At 39.1% G+C, this 17330-nt stretch overlaps 1 protein-coding gene across 4 annotated transcripts in view; it reads left to right on the plus strand.

The window, feature by feature from the left end:
- PLCB4 (phospholipase C beta 4) overlaps nucleotides 1–17330 on the plus strand; it is a 207040-nt gene that overhangs the window by 99267 nt on the left and 90443 nt on the right. For all 4 annotated transcript variants that reach the window (XM_068417017.1, XM_068417165.1, XM_068417242.1 and 1 more), the window contains one exon: nucleotides 15011–15111. In XM_068417017.1, the coding sequence (XP_068273118.1) occupies nucleotides 15028–15111 (84 nt within the window). In that variant the 5' untranslated portion in view covers nucleotides 15011–15027. The remainder of the gene's footprint in view (nucleotides 1–15010; nucleotides 15112–17330) is intronic.

The following is a 17330-nucleotide window of genomic DNA, read 5'->3' on the forward strand; positions in this document are numbered from 1 at the left end:
GCACTTTGATTATAAGCTCCAGGTTTTTCATTGCAAAGCAACACTATACAGTATTGTATGTATGTACTATGTGTATGTTCTTCACTGGGCTCGTCTCTTAAATCTCAGAAGATTTATAAAGACACCAGAAATGCATTTGTTGTATGTATGCAGAAAGTGTAGTCTGCAGAAATACAGCATGCACGTTATTGTGCTTACCAAGAAAGGAGCAAAGGAGTTTGCTAGCCAAGGGCAAAGAACTTCTTTAAGCTTTCAGTGAAAAAACAGTCTAGACATTTTTATCACATTAAACAGTCTGGAGCATTTAATAGGTATGTGACAGGAAGAAAAGCGGTCTCAACTAGCTGACCAGTTTTCTTACGGGAAAAGCCTGCTGGGCCCAAGTTTTTATTCTTTGCAATGGCAATTATTGTGCTGGAAATGCTTGGTGGTGATACATGAAGCAAAGCTGGTTATAGACATGTAAAAATGTTACCCTCACTTTCTATGGGGTCTGCTGTGCTTTGCATGTGACACTGCTCTTGATTTCGATGGGCACTACACTTGATGAGTGTGTGTGCCACTTGTTACTAAGCTGTAGGAGTCCAGAGTGGATAGTGGCAGCAGTAGTTAAGCACCACAGAACCACTTCAGCGTGTGCAGCCAGTGCAAATGGCAAAACATATTCTTTCTGTCTCTGCTAGAGTCTTTTTATCAATTTTTATGGTGTAACAAGTTGCATCTGTTGATTTCCATTGCATCTGATGGCTTCCAAACAGCCTCCTCTGCCTTTGACCTCCACCCTCTCATCTAGAAGCATTTGTTTCACCTTCCCAGGCATTTAGCCCACGTGTCCCTCCATTTGTCTGCAGGATGGGGCAATGCTGAACTCCTCGTCTCCGGGAGCCCTGCCATCCCCACTCCTGAGCTGTCACAATAAATAACCCCACTCTGCTATTGCCTGGAATGTTGGCACTGTTCTTGCCACTTCTTTCTTCTTTACCCCACACACACAGACACCAGCATTTTGTTTTGTTGGTCTTCCTTAGTGTATATTCTACCCTGTTCCTCCCTTTACAGCTTTATTGCAGAAACCCAGCTTCATTCTTGGAATAATCTCTAAAAATAGCTTTGCTTGTTCTATCCCAAACCATTTCCATTTCAGCTATTCCAAACTACCCACTCTTCTTTTCTAGCATTGTGAAAATTCTACCACCTTCACCACCTTCCCTTTTCATTTTAGCTGTATTGGCCTGCCTGGGTGCTTTAATGTTCGTCGAAGCCCACATCAGTGTCAGGCATCCCATCCTTGCGTTCTGCACTTCTTCTGTTGTTAGTTCCCTCCTCCCCTTTTCAATTCTTGTGCTCGTCCCCACACATTTGTTTCATCTCTTTCTCCTCTAATGTCTTAGTATTCCAGCATGATGTGCATACTCTCACCTTTTCAGGGAGAGCTGCTTATCTTCCTGCCTCCATGAGCATGTTCCGTTAGGTACCTGTCTCAGCCTGAGGGCAAAGGTATACTCCACTCATACTACGTGGGTCCCTTTCCACCTCAGTAGAAGTGGAGGTCCCAGCAGCAGGTGACAAACAGCAGCGATGAGGAGGCTTGGAGAGGTAACAGCTCCACCTTTTGTTTCCTGCCGTTCAATGCTGAATTGCATCTTAATGTTAGGAATTTAGAGAAACTAAGTCCCCTGACTCTGGTGTCTCCAGTTGGTCCAGAAAAATCTGAATAAATTGAATCTCTCAGCATGCTGTAAAGCCTGCTGTTTATTATGAGATGTCAAATAAGCGTTCGAAATGGGCTGTGTATGCCAGCTTGCCATGCCAGCACTCCTGACTGGCAGATTGGCTCTCCTTTTTGTCTCCATACTGGACAAATAGGTTACATACCAACACTTTTATTTTTATCCCTTTTGGAATACTGTGTCAAATTATCCATTTGGAGCAATACAAAAATTGAAATGCCTTTACTCCAGAAAATTTCATATATATTATGGATAGTTGATCAAGCCAAAATGCATCCAGCAGGAAGATTTGGAGAGGCTGCTGGCTTGGAACACTCTCCCACCCATCTCTTTAATAGTTGGCATGCCTGGTTTTGGTCCATTTTTTAAACAAGCAATACATTAGTATTCAGGAAGACATTTTAGGGACATCGTTCTCAAGTAATGTAAGCAAATGAATACCTCAATAATGAGTGTATTAGCACTCTGAACTGTTTTATCAGATAAACTTATCTCAGGTGTCTCACGCAGTCTCATTTTACCCCAAAGAGACAACAACTGTCAACTCGATAACGACTGATGTGACAGGAAACATAGCACAATGTCAAGAGAGCTGTTCAATATTTGATTAGTCAAAACAAATATGCAGATTGCACTGTTACTCTGAGGCAGGGATTACTGAAAGAGACTGATGCCATGTTTTATGCATCCCCGTCTTCTGTTTGTAGTTAACTATGAACTTATCAGCTAAAGGATTGGTGACATTTACTTTTTTATCCTTGGTTCCATTACCTGCACAATCTCTCTTATTCTGTCTCCGTTGCTTTTAGAGCTTCTGGGCAGTGGCACAACAGCCATTTAAAAAGAAATCTGGCTGAAACAAATTTGCAGGAAATGCTTACTCTGCCACCTACCTACGATAATGAAGTAACGATGATAATAATAATAATTTAAAGTTCAGAACCAGTTGCTTTTCCTCTTGAATCTCTAGGAAATGAAAGCTATAAATAGCTGATAACCTGGTATATCTCAAACGTGGCTGTCCATATTTGGACAGCTGTCCTGCTGGCAAGAGGACTTCTAGATTTCCAAATTATAGGCAGCATTTTATTTTTAGCCTTGCCTAGTTGTGAGATGTTGTATTTAGAACTGTGGCAATCTCATCTTCAGAAAAATGACCAGTTATTTATTAATGCGTTAATACTGGATGTTATTGGTGACTAAAGGTGTATAACATTAATAACTTTTAGCTCTGGGACACTGTGCTGTCAGTGTGTTCAAACTCTCTATATAGATAAATAATTAGCATCACTAAGTGTGTAATTCAGCTAAGTCTTGTTAGCCTCATTTTTTGGAGGGGGGAAAATGGGAAATGGTAAAGTGTCCTTCCAGGACTCCAGAGCAGTCTGGCTAAACATCAACTGTAACCCAGATCCCTTGGCTCCCAGCTAGCCCAAAGGGGCTGTGTTTTTCCTGAACAATTGGCAACGGATGTTTTTTCTGTATGCAACAGGGTAGAGTGTTTGGGAGTGAGGAAAACAGACAAGTTGAGCCTCTACAACAGTGTTTAGGTCAGGCAGTTCATGATTAATTTCTCCCTGTCTGTTAAATGTCATCCCAGTTCATAGATCTGCTTTTTTTGCACAGAAATGTTGAAGTGCACACCATGAGCATCACGTGTGTTTCTTTTGCTGGTAGTGACTGGGAGGAATCAGAGAAAGAGCCTTCATTAAAAACAGTATGTTCTGGGGTTTTTTTTCTGTGATTTGAACCTGAAATCTTGGCAGAAAAATAAAGTTAAACCAACCAACCATTAACACTAAAGCTCTGAGGGAGCTGCAGTCTGCTCCAGCTACGCATTAGCTAGGGCAGGTTGCAGCTGCTCTGCTGCTGCTCTTACTTGAGCTCAAGTTGTGTCACACAACTGAGGAAGGAAGAAAGGCTGCGCCTACAAATCTCTGCTACCCAGGATCTGGATTTAGTGCAGCCACTGGGGCTGGATGGTCAGAAGGGTGATGGATAGTTTCCATTCCAACCAGCTGATAATGCCATGCCTGCATTCCCCTACCTCCTAGCTGAGACTTGGTTCAGGGCGTAAGCCAACATGCGAGTGAGCAGGATAACGGGAAGTAAAGGGCAATGAAAGCAAGAAAAAGGATATCAGGTGCAAGGAAGGAAGGAGTGTACTGATCAAATGCAGATACTAGGTCTACGTTTCTTTTCATTCCATATTATCTTCTCTTGCTTAAAGAAGGGAATGCAAAACCCACTATCTCTAGGGTGTAAGGTGGGTGCTGAGATGAAATCTGAGAAGCATTATGACTGCTAAGAGAGATATAAAAATTTTCTGACCAGTGCCATGGGTTAAATTGCACCATGACAATCTCACCTAAAAAGTATAAAACCCCCTGTGTTTTCATGGTGATTGTAGTTTCTAGGCTTTATCCAGGGTACTAAGAAATTTGTAATAAATTTAAACTTTCAACAAATATCTACTTTTAACACACTCCCAACTGCAAATAATGAATGTAGCTTTTTGATATTAATGCATTTTAGACCACTGGAACGATTGCAAAAGATCACCTGAGCTTTGTCTCAAATTTCAAGCCAGCAATGTGGCTCACTCCTGTTTTCTCAGTTGTCTAGAAAACCAGTCAGAATTGAACCCTGCAAATTATAATGTCACTTTCCTAATTTTAGATTTTAAAGTAACATCTATGGTCCTCCCAGGTTATTAGTTTTTAAAATATCTGTATGTTTTGAACAAACTCATATTAAGTCATGTCTAAACTTTATTAAAGTTTGGTTTGAACTAAAGTACCTGACCATAGAAGGGATTATTTCAAACACACAGAGATATAGAAGTTATTACAAAAATGTGCTCTTGACCTTTCATTACATTTTATTAATACAAGGTCTGAGTCTGTGTTGTTGTTTGGAAATGGACAACTGTGTCCTCAGGACGTGGTCATGGAGCAGCTGATATTTGTAGTTTGTTTTGTTTTTGTTTGAGGTACTAGCTTGTGTTATTTCCAAAACTTTTCCTTGCACTTAAAAATGAAAGACTGCTGATATTAATCTGATTTAGAAGTTTGTGTTGCCTTTTGTATGACACTTGTAGTTAATAATTCGATCTTAGAGTTTTGCAGTTGTTTTATGTCCTGGGATCCCCAAACTCTTGCATTCATGACAGGAATGATGCTCACTTAAGGCTGTTTGGTGTTTATCTGTACTCCCACCTGAATTCTTCTTAGGATTTTAATTTCAAACAGTTATTTATGTCTTCCTATCACACTGAAGTACAGGAAGCACTTCTGCTTGAGGTCTTTTAGAGCACTAAGCCCTAGAAGGAGGCTAAAAAGAAGAAATGGAGGTTCTAAATGTCAAAATCACTCGTGATTTTAATTAAAATAATTGACACAAATACTTCATACAGGTGTACCTAAAAGGGAGAAACACTACTCACTGACTTAAAAGATGTGTTATCTGTCAGCTACAGCTTAAACAACAGTAGAAATTAAGTACAGTATTAATTGCCCAAAGAGCATATTGAAGGCACTGTTTTTTTAATAAATCTGACAAGTCTCTTTCCTTTAAGGCTCATTGCTGTAATTATATAGGGTGTCAGATTTTACAAGACTGTAAGAGAGAGTTTAGGCTTAAGTGATTCAGAAAATACTTGAGATGTTTTGCAGGTCCTACATAGTTGTAATTTTTCTTTTATTATTCCATGAAGTAGCCTTTGTTTTAACACTGTCTTTGATTGAAAGCCACAGAGTGAAGTAATTAAACTTAATAAAAAGCACTGCTGGTTAAATCAAGATACACTGTATACATACATCACATGCTATAGCAATTCCAAAAGATCTTGACAACTACTTCACAAACCATTGCTTTCATCAAAGTCCAGTTTGTTCCCTATTACTACCTGGGGAGGAGATGGCTTCCAGGAAATGGGATGCTTGACTTTATACTAAAAATAAATCTTGAACACTTCTAATGCTTCTGCTTAACTAAAGATAAAACTGTAGCATCTTCCACATTTTTAGACAACTGAATTTTGTATATGGTTACTGTTTATTATTGGAATGAGATAAAACAGGGAAAGTTCTAGGGAAAGGTTCTTCCTCGCATGCTCACGTTATGAAATGAAGTTCACTTAGGTCAAAAGCAAGAAGTTAGTGTTAGGATGGATACTGAATAATATGTGTAAATGAAAATAAATCATCATTTATTGTATCTTTTGATGAGTCAGATTGCTAAATTCTCTGTAGAGTTGACAGCATTATGAGCACATTCCCTCCTGAAATCATCCCATGGGAAGATCCATCTCTTTCCCCTTGCCTTTCACTTTTACTGTTACAAAACTGAAAATGCGAACACCAAATTTTCTATCACCAGAAGGAAAGAACAACAATGAAAATAACTTTCCTTATTCAGTAAAGTTTATGGTTTTGTATGTATGGTTCATTATTTTTTAACACTTAAGTTTTTACTAACTTCTACTTATGATAGCTCTGCATTTTGGTGTACTATTCAAATCGTACTTTTCCTAGGAGTGTGTATAGATGAGCTTCTGTTATTGCCGTAGGAGTTTCCTTGTGGACTATGAGTGAAAACTTAGCTTTTTATTTTAACACTTTGCTGTTGAAATTGCCAAGTTGCTTTTGTTTTTCCAGGCATTTCAAGTGGCACCTATCTAAAGGCTCATTTTGGTCAGCAAGGGAAGCTATTAGCATTAGTTTACAATGGTGGCGCACAGGGATCCCAGTCCTATCAGAAGCTGTGTGATGAGTCCAGATGACTTTGGTGATCAATCTGGATCAATTCAAAAGGGAAAATCTGCTCCAGTGACTCCGTGTTGCTGCTGAGCATAGGAATAATTTGCCTTCTTGGGACTACAAGTATTTGTTCTGAGGATGAGATGGGTTAATTGTCTTTCTGTTTTTTCAGTGGACTAATATTCATGCCATCAAATTTGAGCTCCTTAATAGAGTGGAAAGGCAGGCCCTTAGTTTAGGTTCAGATGATTCAGCTCCATTGATGAAAGAGGCAACCACGATCAGTAGGATTAGCATTTGAGCAGGTGACAAAATTAGATGGTTTTCTTGTTACTGGTATTGGTTTATTTTTTGAGGAATTCAGTAGTTATGCCATTACATAGAAGCATTTCACATGTATTTTTCTGCTGAAAACTCTAATACTGATTGAGCTGTCTTTTAACATTATGACCAGAATCAATGCTTTTTGTTTTTTCTGTAAAACATAAAATGTTATATGATTTCTAAGAAATAAATATTCTAGTTCTTGCATTGAATTTATTAAATATAGAATGTCTGATACAGCACATTTACTGTCAAGAATTAATGAACTTTGGGATTATAGCGACTTCTATGGAAGTCTGTTCTGTTAGAGAATTGCAAAATTTTCTTTTTTAAATATTCCTGATGCTAGTCTAAACACTTGTTTAAGATTACTTTTCATGAGGTTTATGTGTGTGTGCGCAGGGTTAAGTTGTTGGTCTGCGCTGTGTAAGCCAAGCTGATAATGCACTCCTAATTTTTTGCCTTGGTCCCTGGTAGGCAAGCTCCCACTAAATCAATGAATTTAGAAGTTTGTGAGGAATTAGACCTGAATGAATTATCTGACTGAGAAGCTTTCTGTAATGGCTTGATTTAAACGTATTTCTAATTGTCAGAACATAGTTTTGTTATACTGTTGCAAAGGTACCAGAATAATTTTATTTACATAACATAACGGTATGTCTCTTTACGTACAGGAGTAGTCAGCATGGATTTACCAAGGGGAAATCATGCCTGACTAACCTGATAGCATTCTGTGATGTGGTGACTGAATGGGTAGATGCAGGGAGACCAGCGGATATAGTCTACCTTCTCCTTATCAAGGCGTTTGACACAGTTTCCCATAACATCCTCGTGAGCAAGCTCAGGAAGTGTGGGGTAGAAGAACAGACAGTGAGATAGATTAAGAACTGGCTACACAATAGAGCCCAAAGAGTGGTAATCAATGGTGCCAAGTCCAGCTGGAGACCTGTAACTAGTGGAGTCCCCCAAGGATCAGTGCTGGGTCCAGTCCTGTTCAACATCTTCATCAACAACCTTAACGAAGGGACAGAGTGTCTTCTCAGCAAGTTTGCTGATGATAGAAAGCTGGGAGGTTTGGCTGATACACCTGAAGGCTGTGCGGCCATTCAGCATGATTTGGACAGACTGGAGAGCTGGGCAAAGAGGAACATAATGAGGTTCAACAAGAATAAGTGCAGTGTCCTGCATCTGGGAAGGAGTAATAAAATGCACCAGTACAGGTTAGGAGGCGATCTGCTAGAGAGCAGCTCCATGGAGAAGGACCTTGGAGTTCTGGTGGACAAGAAGTTACCCATGGGACAGCAATGTGCCCTTGTGGCCAAGAAGGCCAATGGTATCCTAGGGCGCATTAAGAAGAGTGTGTCCAGCAGATCGAGGGAGGTCCTTCTCCCCCTCTACTCTACCCTGGTGAGGCTTCACCTGGAGTATTGCGTTCAGTTCTGGGCTCCCCAGTTCAAGAGGGACAGAGGTCTACTGGAGATAGTCCAACAGAGGGCTATGAGGATGATTAAGGGACTGGAACACCTGACTTATGAGGAAAGGTTGAGAGACCTGGGGCCTTTTAGTCTGGAGAAGACTGAGAGGGGATCTGATTAATGTGTATAAATATATGAGGGCTGGATGTCAGGAGGAAAGGGGCAACCTCTTTTCATTTGTGCCCTGCGATAAGACAAGGGGCAATGGGTTCAGGCTAGAGCACAGGAAGTTCAACCTCAACATGAGGAAGAACTTCTTTACTGTAAGGGTTACAGAGCACTGGAACAGGCTTCCCAGAGAGGTTGTGGAATCTCCTCCTCTGAAGACTTTCAAGACCCATCTGTGTGCGTTCCTGTGTAACCTGCCCTAGATGGGTCCTGCTCTGGCAGGGGTGTTGGACCCTATGATCTCCAGAGGTCCCTTCCAACCCCTAACATTCTATGATTCTATGATACCATTCACTTCTCAGAAAGGGGAATGCCTCCCCCAAAATAGGATGGGTGATGAGCGCTTATGGCAGATAGTGAGAGTTTTACAATGAATGGGAAGGCTGGGAAAAAACTGTAGATGTTAACAAACTAGGAAGGCATTAGGACAAAAAGAAAAACATCTAAGGAAGCTGGGAGGTCGTGTTTGGGGTCCTATGGTCTATCCTAGGAATTCCACTTGTTAGAGATAATGGCTGTCTTCAGAGGTGCTGACTGAACCACAGTTCAGACCTTAAGTTAAGGCAGGACCGTCTCATTTTCAGCACTGCGGCATAAAGCAAATGTTTTCTGCTGTCAGCAACAGATACACTCGTTTCTTAGCCTGACACAGAGCTCTGCAGTGAGCAGCCTCACTTGAACTTGTGTGAAATGCTGAAGAAGAGGTTAGTTAAGAACAGGCCACTTCTTGTTTTGGTCTAACCTCTTAGCTGCCCCTGCATGCCAATGCATTCCAGCAATTAAAATGAAATGGAAAATGAGACAAAATGGAAATTGAGCCCATTACTAGACAATACATGTTCAGGTCCCTGAGCTCTGTTGTATGTCTTTTGTTGCTTCTGGACCTTGTTTTTGGGAGGACTGTTTAAGTTGCTTGCATTAGCTGTGGGAATAATGTGTTTAAAAATAACCTGCTGAAAAAAGCACGCTTTTTAAAAACGAGAAGAAAGAACAACAAAATTTGACCATGGAAGAACCTGGAGAGCTGTGAAATCTTGGAATTGCTTTACAGTATAGTGTGGATACTGCAGAAATTCAGCAGTGTGGCTCTTACCATTACTTTTTACATAGTACTCCTGCTGTAGTGGCTTTTACTTCCTGCATTTTCTTAAAACTTACTCTGAATTTTAGGTTCTGTTGTAGAAACCAAAGTTTTATGTTTAAATAACATCCTCTCTCTGCATTTTGCATATGGTAATGCTGGTACCTTTGGGACCAAATAAATTTGATGCTGAGGAGTAAATGTATGAAGATCTGAGTTTTCTTCTTGTAAATCTCTAGAAACGATTGTAGTATCTGCATATGGAAGTACTTCAGAGCCTCGTTAAAAAATGAAGGGGGCGTTTTTATAAGAATCTCAGTGTTGTACTGCCTCTTTAGCCTTGGACAGCTAACTTCTCACTCTGATCCACAACACTGTAGGTAGACTTTCAGGACTGGGATAAACTCCATAATAAAACCAAAAAGTTATAGAGGTCTGCTGATGTAGATCTTTGTTATGAAGAATCTTGTTTACCAAAGAGGAGTGGTGGTAAAGGATATATGTACTTCCAGGGGGGAAAGAGTGGGAAATATGTCAGGTTTATTGTTTTAAAAAATTGCTTCCTTGTATCTGTAAGAAAAATATATATACCTGGGCAAGATTACTAAACTCAGCATAGTGTTCTGTGGGTGATTATACTTTGACTTTGAAACCCACATAGACAGTAACTGGTGCGGGTTTAGCTGGTGTGATTCGAAGAGGTAAGTGGTGAAATGGCAAACACAGAGTGTGGACTCTCCTCGCTTGTCACTGAGCAAATAGTGATTCGATCCAGAGGCAAAAATAATAATTACTAAAAAAAAATGCACAAGTGTTGTTTTAATCTTCGGGGCTAAGCAAACTGCGGAAATTGTGAGTTACTGTGTTTTACACTTGAGAGGGATCAGCTCTGAGGAATACTGCCGTCCTTTCCAACAGTGTCTCAACATTGACAGGATGTTTATGGGATCCAAGGAGTATCCCATCCATCACGCTAGCCAGCCCTGTGCGTTAGTTTAGAATATCACCTCTTTCCCCAAACATTTGTCTGCTTTGTATTAACAGAATCCTTTCCTCCTCCTGTTCAGCCACACCTTGTCCTTCTTTTGGTCAAAGAATAAAAAAAACAGGATTTATAGTCCCTCCATCCCCCACACCCCAGATTTAACTTAATACAGCCAAGCTTATAAAAGAGGAAGATTTCTGTGTTAAATAATGCAGTTCTGGATATGGTTAATCTTGTGTCCTCATTCTTTGGGTACTCCAGGTGAATCAAAAGGTGCTGTTTTTCATGTGATCCAAATCATGTCTTCAGGCATAAATCAGTGTTGAAAGAAAGGGAGATAGCTCAAAAGGCATTTAACTACTGCACTTGAGAGACTTCATCTACTTCTCCCTTGTGGTCATTGATTAAGTCCTGAGGTGTATTTTATATGAGTGTTCTTTCTCCTTTTGTGAAAGGTATGTATTCAGAGGCATTTTTATACTTTAAGAACCCTAAGTCAGTGAGAAGATTTTGATTTTAATTCTTAAAGGCTGTTTAGAAGTTTTAAAATTAAAATTTTACTGTCTTTAAATTTGGTTCCTAAATCTTCTGTCTTTCCCAGTTGAATCTTCATACATTTCATTGTTATTAAATTTGTTGTAAGAGAGTAATTCTTGATTCTCATCATAGTGAAGGTATATGCATTGCATATATTTGCAGCCATATGAAGGTTAGAATGTCATGTTTGTTCGGGGTTGGCGGGTGAGTGAGCTTGGTTTTGTTTTTTACTTTCTTTGAGCTGCTTAAAAATTTCTGAAGATTAACAGAGCTCCAAAGAGCGACAGGGGAATGCTTTGTATTTTATTTTGGTGATCTGAAAAGCTAACAGGGTTACGGAAGAATAGATTTTTGAGAGGAGTGTAAGAAATGTGAGAGGCTGAAAAGAGCTTTTCTAAAGGCAGAGAGAATTTTCTTCACCTTCTGCACAGCTGCCAAAGCATAGGGCTTAAAAATCCTGTTTGTTACAATCCATCTGACTCCTTGCTACATGTACTCAAGCCATCTTTCCCTCACACTTCATCTCAGTTCATCTGTAAACTGTATTGACCTGAGAGAGAGCAGAGCTAGCAAAGAGATTGGCAAGACAATAAATAACAATGAGCTCAAGTTCCTGAGACAGAACTTGATTGCTTGGTAAATTATGAGCAATCAGGCATGTTTTCTTGCAGCTAAATGCAAGGTTATGCAAAGAAGAAGAAAAACTGTAATTCTGGTTTGTATGACAGAGGGCTGTGCTGGACTACTGTGTCCAGGTCTAGACCCCTGACTTCAGAAAGCTGGAAAAGTGGAGAGGGCTCAGGCTGGCTCCAGGATTTGAAAAAAATGTGCATTGCAGCAAAAACTGAAGAGCTCAATCTATTTAATTTATCAGCGATGAAGTAATGAGACAACTTCATCATACTGTGTGAGTACCCAGACAAGGAGGAGGTATCTGTAAAGGAGGGATTTTTACATATATATTTCTGTGAGTGGATGATGAACTCAGCAAAGCTCAAATTGGTGATAAAGTGCATGTTTGTAGTGCTAAGGTAATTACTTTCTGAAAGATAAGTGTCTGTTCAAGCACTCCTTACATGCAGGATTCAGAGTGCCAGATGCTGGATGGAATGTTACGATGTGTCTTATACAAGAGCTCAAAGCAGTTGCAGAGCTTATAGGTTTTAAAATCTGTGTCTGTATGGGGTTCAATGTCAGTAAAAAAGGGTAAAGGCCATGTATATAGACTGGGGACTGTGGGAGAGTGTTCTTCACGGTCTTAAAAGCGTCATCACATTTCTTATGATTTAGCACAGAATGCATCTGCTTTGCCCAGAAGGACTTCGCATACTGGCAGCATATATTGCTGCATGAACTGCCCGTTGTATTGGAAGTAACTTTACTTCTTGGGAACATTCTGATAGTAAAAGTCATTTAAACAGATAACGGAATGGTCGATATGCCATAAAAATGGAGTGTTTATTGCTTCAGGTGTGTATGTTCTAAGTTTCCTTTAAATCTTTTTCTAAGACCTTTGAGAATTTATTGTACAGTGTGGGTTTTTTGTTGGTTCTGGTTTCATCTTTGCCATTAACAAAGCCTGTGAAGTCAGAAAACAGCTTTCTGAAGCTTCATTTCTCTAAATGTAGCTTTGCTGTAAGAACAAGCACTAAATTTTCAAGGTGTTGTGATTCTACTGAGCTACTGTGTGAAGTCTGTGAGCTGTATAGAACAAGATGCCATCATGCTACTGCAGTTCCTCCATGGAATGAGGAAAAAGCAGCTCTGTGCGGATCTAAACTGGAAGAGACCCTAAAATTATATTTAAAAAAAAATAATAAAAATTCAATAATTTGGCACATTCCCTGAAAGGATCTCAAAACATCTCATGGTCCTCATGAGAAAGATATTGCTACTCTTTTACAGAGTGGTGAGAGCCAAATACATGGGGCTGGCAAAAAGAAAAGGGGGCTTTTGCTAAGATACTAAATGTAGTTGATTGCTTCTTGGGCCTAGTTCCTTGTCCTCTATTTTGTTCAAAGCATCTCTTCATCAGGGGGAAAATAGTACAGATAAGTAGTCTTAAATAATTGTTTAGCCTCTTTTTTTAATTGGAGAGTACAGATATGTTATTTTGAGTTTTCATCCCATTTTCAATGAAAGTGAACACTTAATAGTGATATATATGTAACTGAGATTATTTTTTATAGTTATGGAGAATGAATTCATTTATCTTATTCCTAAGGCTTTGGAAACATGATATGTATTTTTGATATTCCTGTATCGGTGACCAAAAAAGGGCAGAAGATAAAGAGATGGGAAGCATCAAAATGCATTTTGCATTTTTTTAGTAGTAAGGATATTTTTTTGGTAGAAAACGATCAAAAGTGACCATTCTTAAAGTAAACCGTTCTGTTGGACAGAGTCTTTTAACAGCATCCTCTGAGTTCTTTTTTTCTTGTCCTTTTTCTTGTTAGAACATTTTTGATAGGAATGAAAACGAGACACAGAAGGAGGATACAACAAAATTCTTAATTTTTTTTAAAACACTTGCATCTATTCTGGGTTTAAAGTTCAGTCAAAGCAGACATTTCTGTATAAGAACTTTGTGGAAGCATTGTTACCTAATTGGTAATATTTTAGGCTGCTATTCAGAGTTTTGGCATACACAAACACTACAAAGATGGTTTGCATAGCATAGATTACACAGAATGTCATGCTCTCCCTTGAATTTTATGTATGCTTTTTATTCTTCTCACTGAGATAAACTTTGCTGAGGCTGGGTGCCTGCGTTGTAACATAAGAACTGTACTGGTTATGCTTAGCCCTGTGTCGTGCTGCTAGAGATGCTCAATCGTAGCAGAACGTTGTCAGAGGAGGGCCAGGGCAAGCAGAGAAGGACGAGGTAAGGCGGTGTTTGCCTGCGAGACAGGCAGTAGCATGTGGGGTCAGATTATTGTGACCGTGTGCTGTATTCATCCTCAATGTACCGTTTCACAGAATGATTTGCTGACATCTGGGAGTCAGTCTTTATCTTCCTGCTGCTGAGTGTATTCCCTCTCATGCAAGACTTTCTGGTCCAGCTTATAAAGGAATAACTGAGATACTGTGTGTCCTAGATGACATTAGTAAGCAGGAACAATGCAGGTGCACTTTACTCAGCTAAAATGAACTCCAGCATTTCAGAGTAGGTAGTTGGGACATTTTCTGGTGTAAAGCAGCATAACCTGGATGGCACCGAGGTGTTGGAAAGGATACTGAATTCCATAGTCTTTATTGTAAGGTCCATATGTTAGAACTTCTGTATTGTATTCTAAATTAACAGTTTTGTTCACATTCCTAAACTTGGAGAAATGCACAATGCTACTAGCTAATTTTATTTAATGTCCTGTATCATAACCATTTTTTCCCCTATGAATTTTGACCTATATATTACCCATATCTTGAGTTATGTATAAAATACCACTGAAAATACCCAGCACTTTATTTAATATAAATGGATTTGGAAATACAAGACACAGAGGAAAAGTGTGTTTTGCCTATATAGTATACAGTTTAGTATGTAAAAAAAAAAACCACCAATCTGTCTATGTAGGATCTGGTGTTTTCCTGTAAAAAAGAAGCACTTATGTATATTACAGGTTGTGGTATTCTGTGTCGCCTACGGCTGCATTATTCCCAGCCTCGTTATACTCTAGAAGTGATGTAGCAGATATTTAAACTAAAGCAATGTGACAGTGCAAGTGTTTTTTCAAATAATTAAGTTCACTCATTTTACAAAGTATTTTTCATTTTAAAATTATGAAACAAAAATAACTTGTGAGGAAAACCCTTGATTTGGAAATGCACTGTGACTTTTTAATACTTCTGTGTGAAAGGAAAAGCTAAAATTCACTTTTTTTCCCTGCTTAGATTTTGAAATACTCCTTTTAAAGACAGTAATTGAACTCTGCTTTTTCATTCCATTTCAGGTTTTTCTTCTATAATCATGGCAAAACCTTATGAATTTAACTGGCAGAAGCCAGTTCCCTCTTTTATGCAAGATGGAGCTGTGTTTGATAGATATGAAGAGGTAAGAGGCCAGTTGCATTTCATTTGCTATTCTCCTTTAAATATGTAGATGTTACAGAATATTTCATATTTTGCTTTCATTGTACACAAATAAGCTTTCAGATAACTCCAGAAATGTGTGTGGGGAGGAAATACTGACACACTTTATTGCTGTACAGATTTTTGCTTTTAAAAGAAATAACTTTAAAATATATTTAATCGCTCTGATTTGAAATAAGCCCTGAGCAAGAGAGAGGGAGATTTGGATCAAAATATCTGTAATGTGCATAAAGCTCTCATCTTTGCAGATTCATAAAGCACATTACTAAACAAAGTGAATCCTTCCATTTTTTGTATGTCAAAATCAAATGCTGGGCAGCAGGGTGGAATATGCCTTTTTAAAATATATAAACTGAGGACATGCATCTCACAAGGGAAAGTAAGAGAAGACAAAACATTTGTATTCTGATTCAAACGCATCATTTGAGATCTGGAGTGGTTTTATCTCCTTTAGAAAATCAACCTGTATTCTATCTGAAATATGGTTACTGTGATGCTGCTTTCAGCTGTGCTTTAATCCAAATCTATTAAAGGAATGCAAAACAGGATATTTTACCCAGACAGTCAAAATAAAGTGCTGAGACATTTACCTTATACTCGGCATCGATATGCCTGTGAGAATAATTTTATCAGGGTCTATTTTTAATCTTGTTTGGGCAGGAAATCTCTAAAAGTTGTAAGTATCTCAGTAAGTGCCATCAGGGGTATTAGTATTTTCCTCTTATCTTTTGAAATGTAAGCAAAAGGTATTTTTTATCAGGAGGAGTGCCAAGATAGGGATGGTTGTTTTACCCTGTGTTTTCAGTTTTGGGAACAGATGAACTAAGATGATACTAGTGGACTTTGAATTCTGTAGAAAGTAGGTTCATAAAAACTTTATTTTTCTTCATCAAATACTGTTCCAGAAACTCAGCTTGTGAGGATCCGAGTGAGGAGGTATGGCCCACGGTTGTTCTCTTGCACCTTAGATGAGAAACAGAGAATGGGCAGATACAGGAAAGAGTTTAAATGCTCAAATTTTGATGTGAGATCAAGAATGCTCGGTGAACCACCTGGGTCCTTGATGTAGCACTAGGGAGAATGAGACCTCTCAAAAAGTAATACCTTTGCACCGTAGGTTGGTGTACCCAGAAGGCACCTGTGTGAGACTAGATAATGCTGGGCAGACATGGGGTGAAATGGTAGCACCAAAAGTCTTGTTCCTTGCAGCTGAATTTACTACCTTCCAAAGTCCTGTAGAAAGGGAGTCTTACTTGCCACCTCTGGAGCAAAATGTTTGTCCATCTACATGATATCCTCTAGCTGCATTGCTTGCTGCAACTTTTGCTACAGTTTACTCCAGGTTTGCTATGGTACAGTTGGAAGCCTGTTTTGTTTTCTCGAAGGGGACTCTTCTGGAAACATTAAAAGGCTTTCACTTAGGTAACTAACTGTATATTTTATCTGCAATTTTACAGGAATCATCGAGGGCTGTGAAAAAAAAACAGTGACTCGGAAGTTAAGATCTGTAGCCCGTAAACAGTGAACACTTGGTGGTGTGGTTGTTTGATATTATCAGATTTATGATATATGTAGGCTATTATTTAACTGTGTTGTGGTAGTAACTAGCTAGCCTAGCCGAGAGAGACCATTGTTTTCGAAATGCTACGCAAACATAGCAAGAGCCAATCCCTATACTACAGGGCTTGCAATTTTCAAGAAAAAAGTTTCAGATCTAGGATTCTAATTTTCATGGAAATTCTGTGCTTAATTCCCCACCCTAACAGAAAGGTCATGTTGGGGAAAAGAGAAATGGTAAGTGAACGAATGTCATACAGGAGGTCAGTGCAGAACTGGGGCTCAGGAATCCTGGTACAGGATCTGGGTAACTGAACAGCTGTAGTGCAGCATGAGAGGTCTTCTATGTGCCCAAGTTTCATTGAGTGGCTAGAAAAATCTGGGTCATTGTCATGTGGAGCCGTGTCTTGATCCATCTTTTGCTGATAGATGAGTCCCTTAACCAGAAGGACTACAAAATTATGGAAATATATTTTGAACGAAGCATTATCATGTTTGACTGCTGAAAAGACTGAGTCTAGAACAGGGTTATCTCAGCAGAATATGGGAAATAAAAATCAGACATGATTAGGAATCTTACTAGTCATGTTGCATCTACAGGGTTTGATGGTAGGTGCTTTTTTA

The sequence above is a fragment of the Nyctibius grandis genome, chromosome 1 (assembly GCF_013368605.1).
Source record: "Nyctibius grandis isolate bNycGra1 chromosome 1, bNycGra1.pri, whole genome shotgun sequence".
Taxonomy (NCBI): Eukaryota; Metazoa; Chordata; class Aves; order Nyctibiiformes; family Nyctibiidae; genus Nyctibius; species Nyctibius grandis.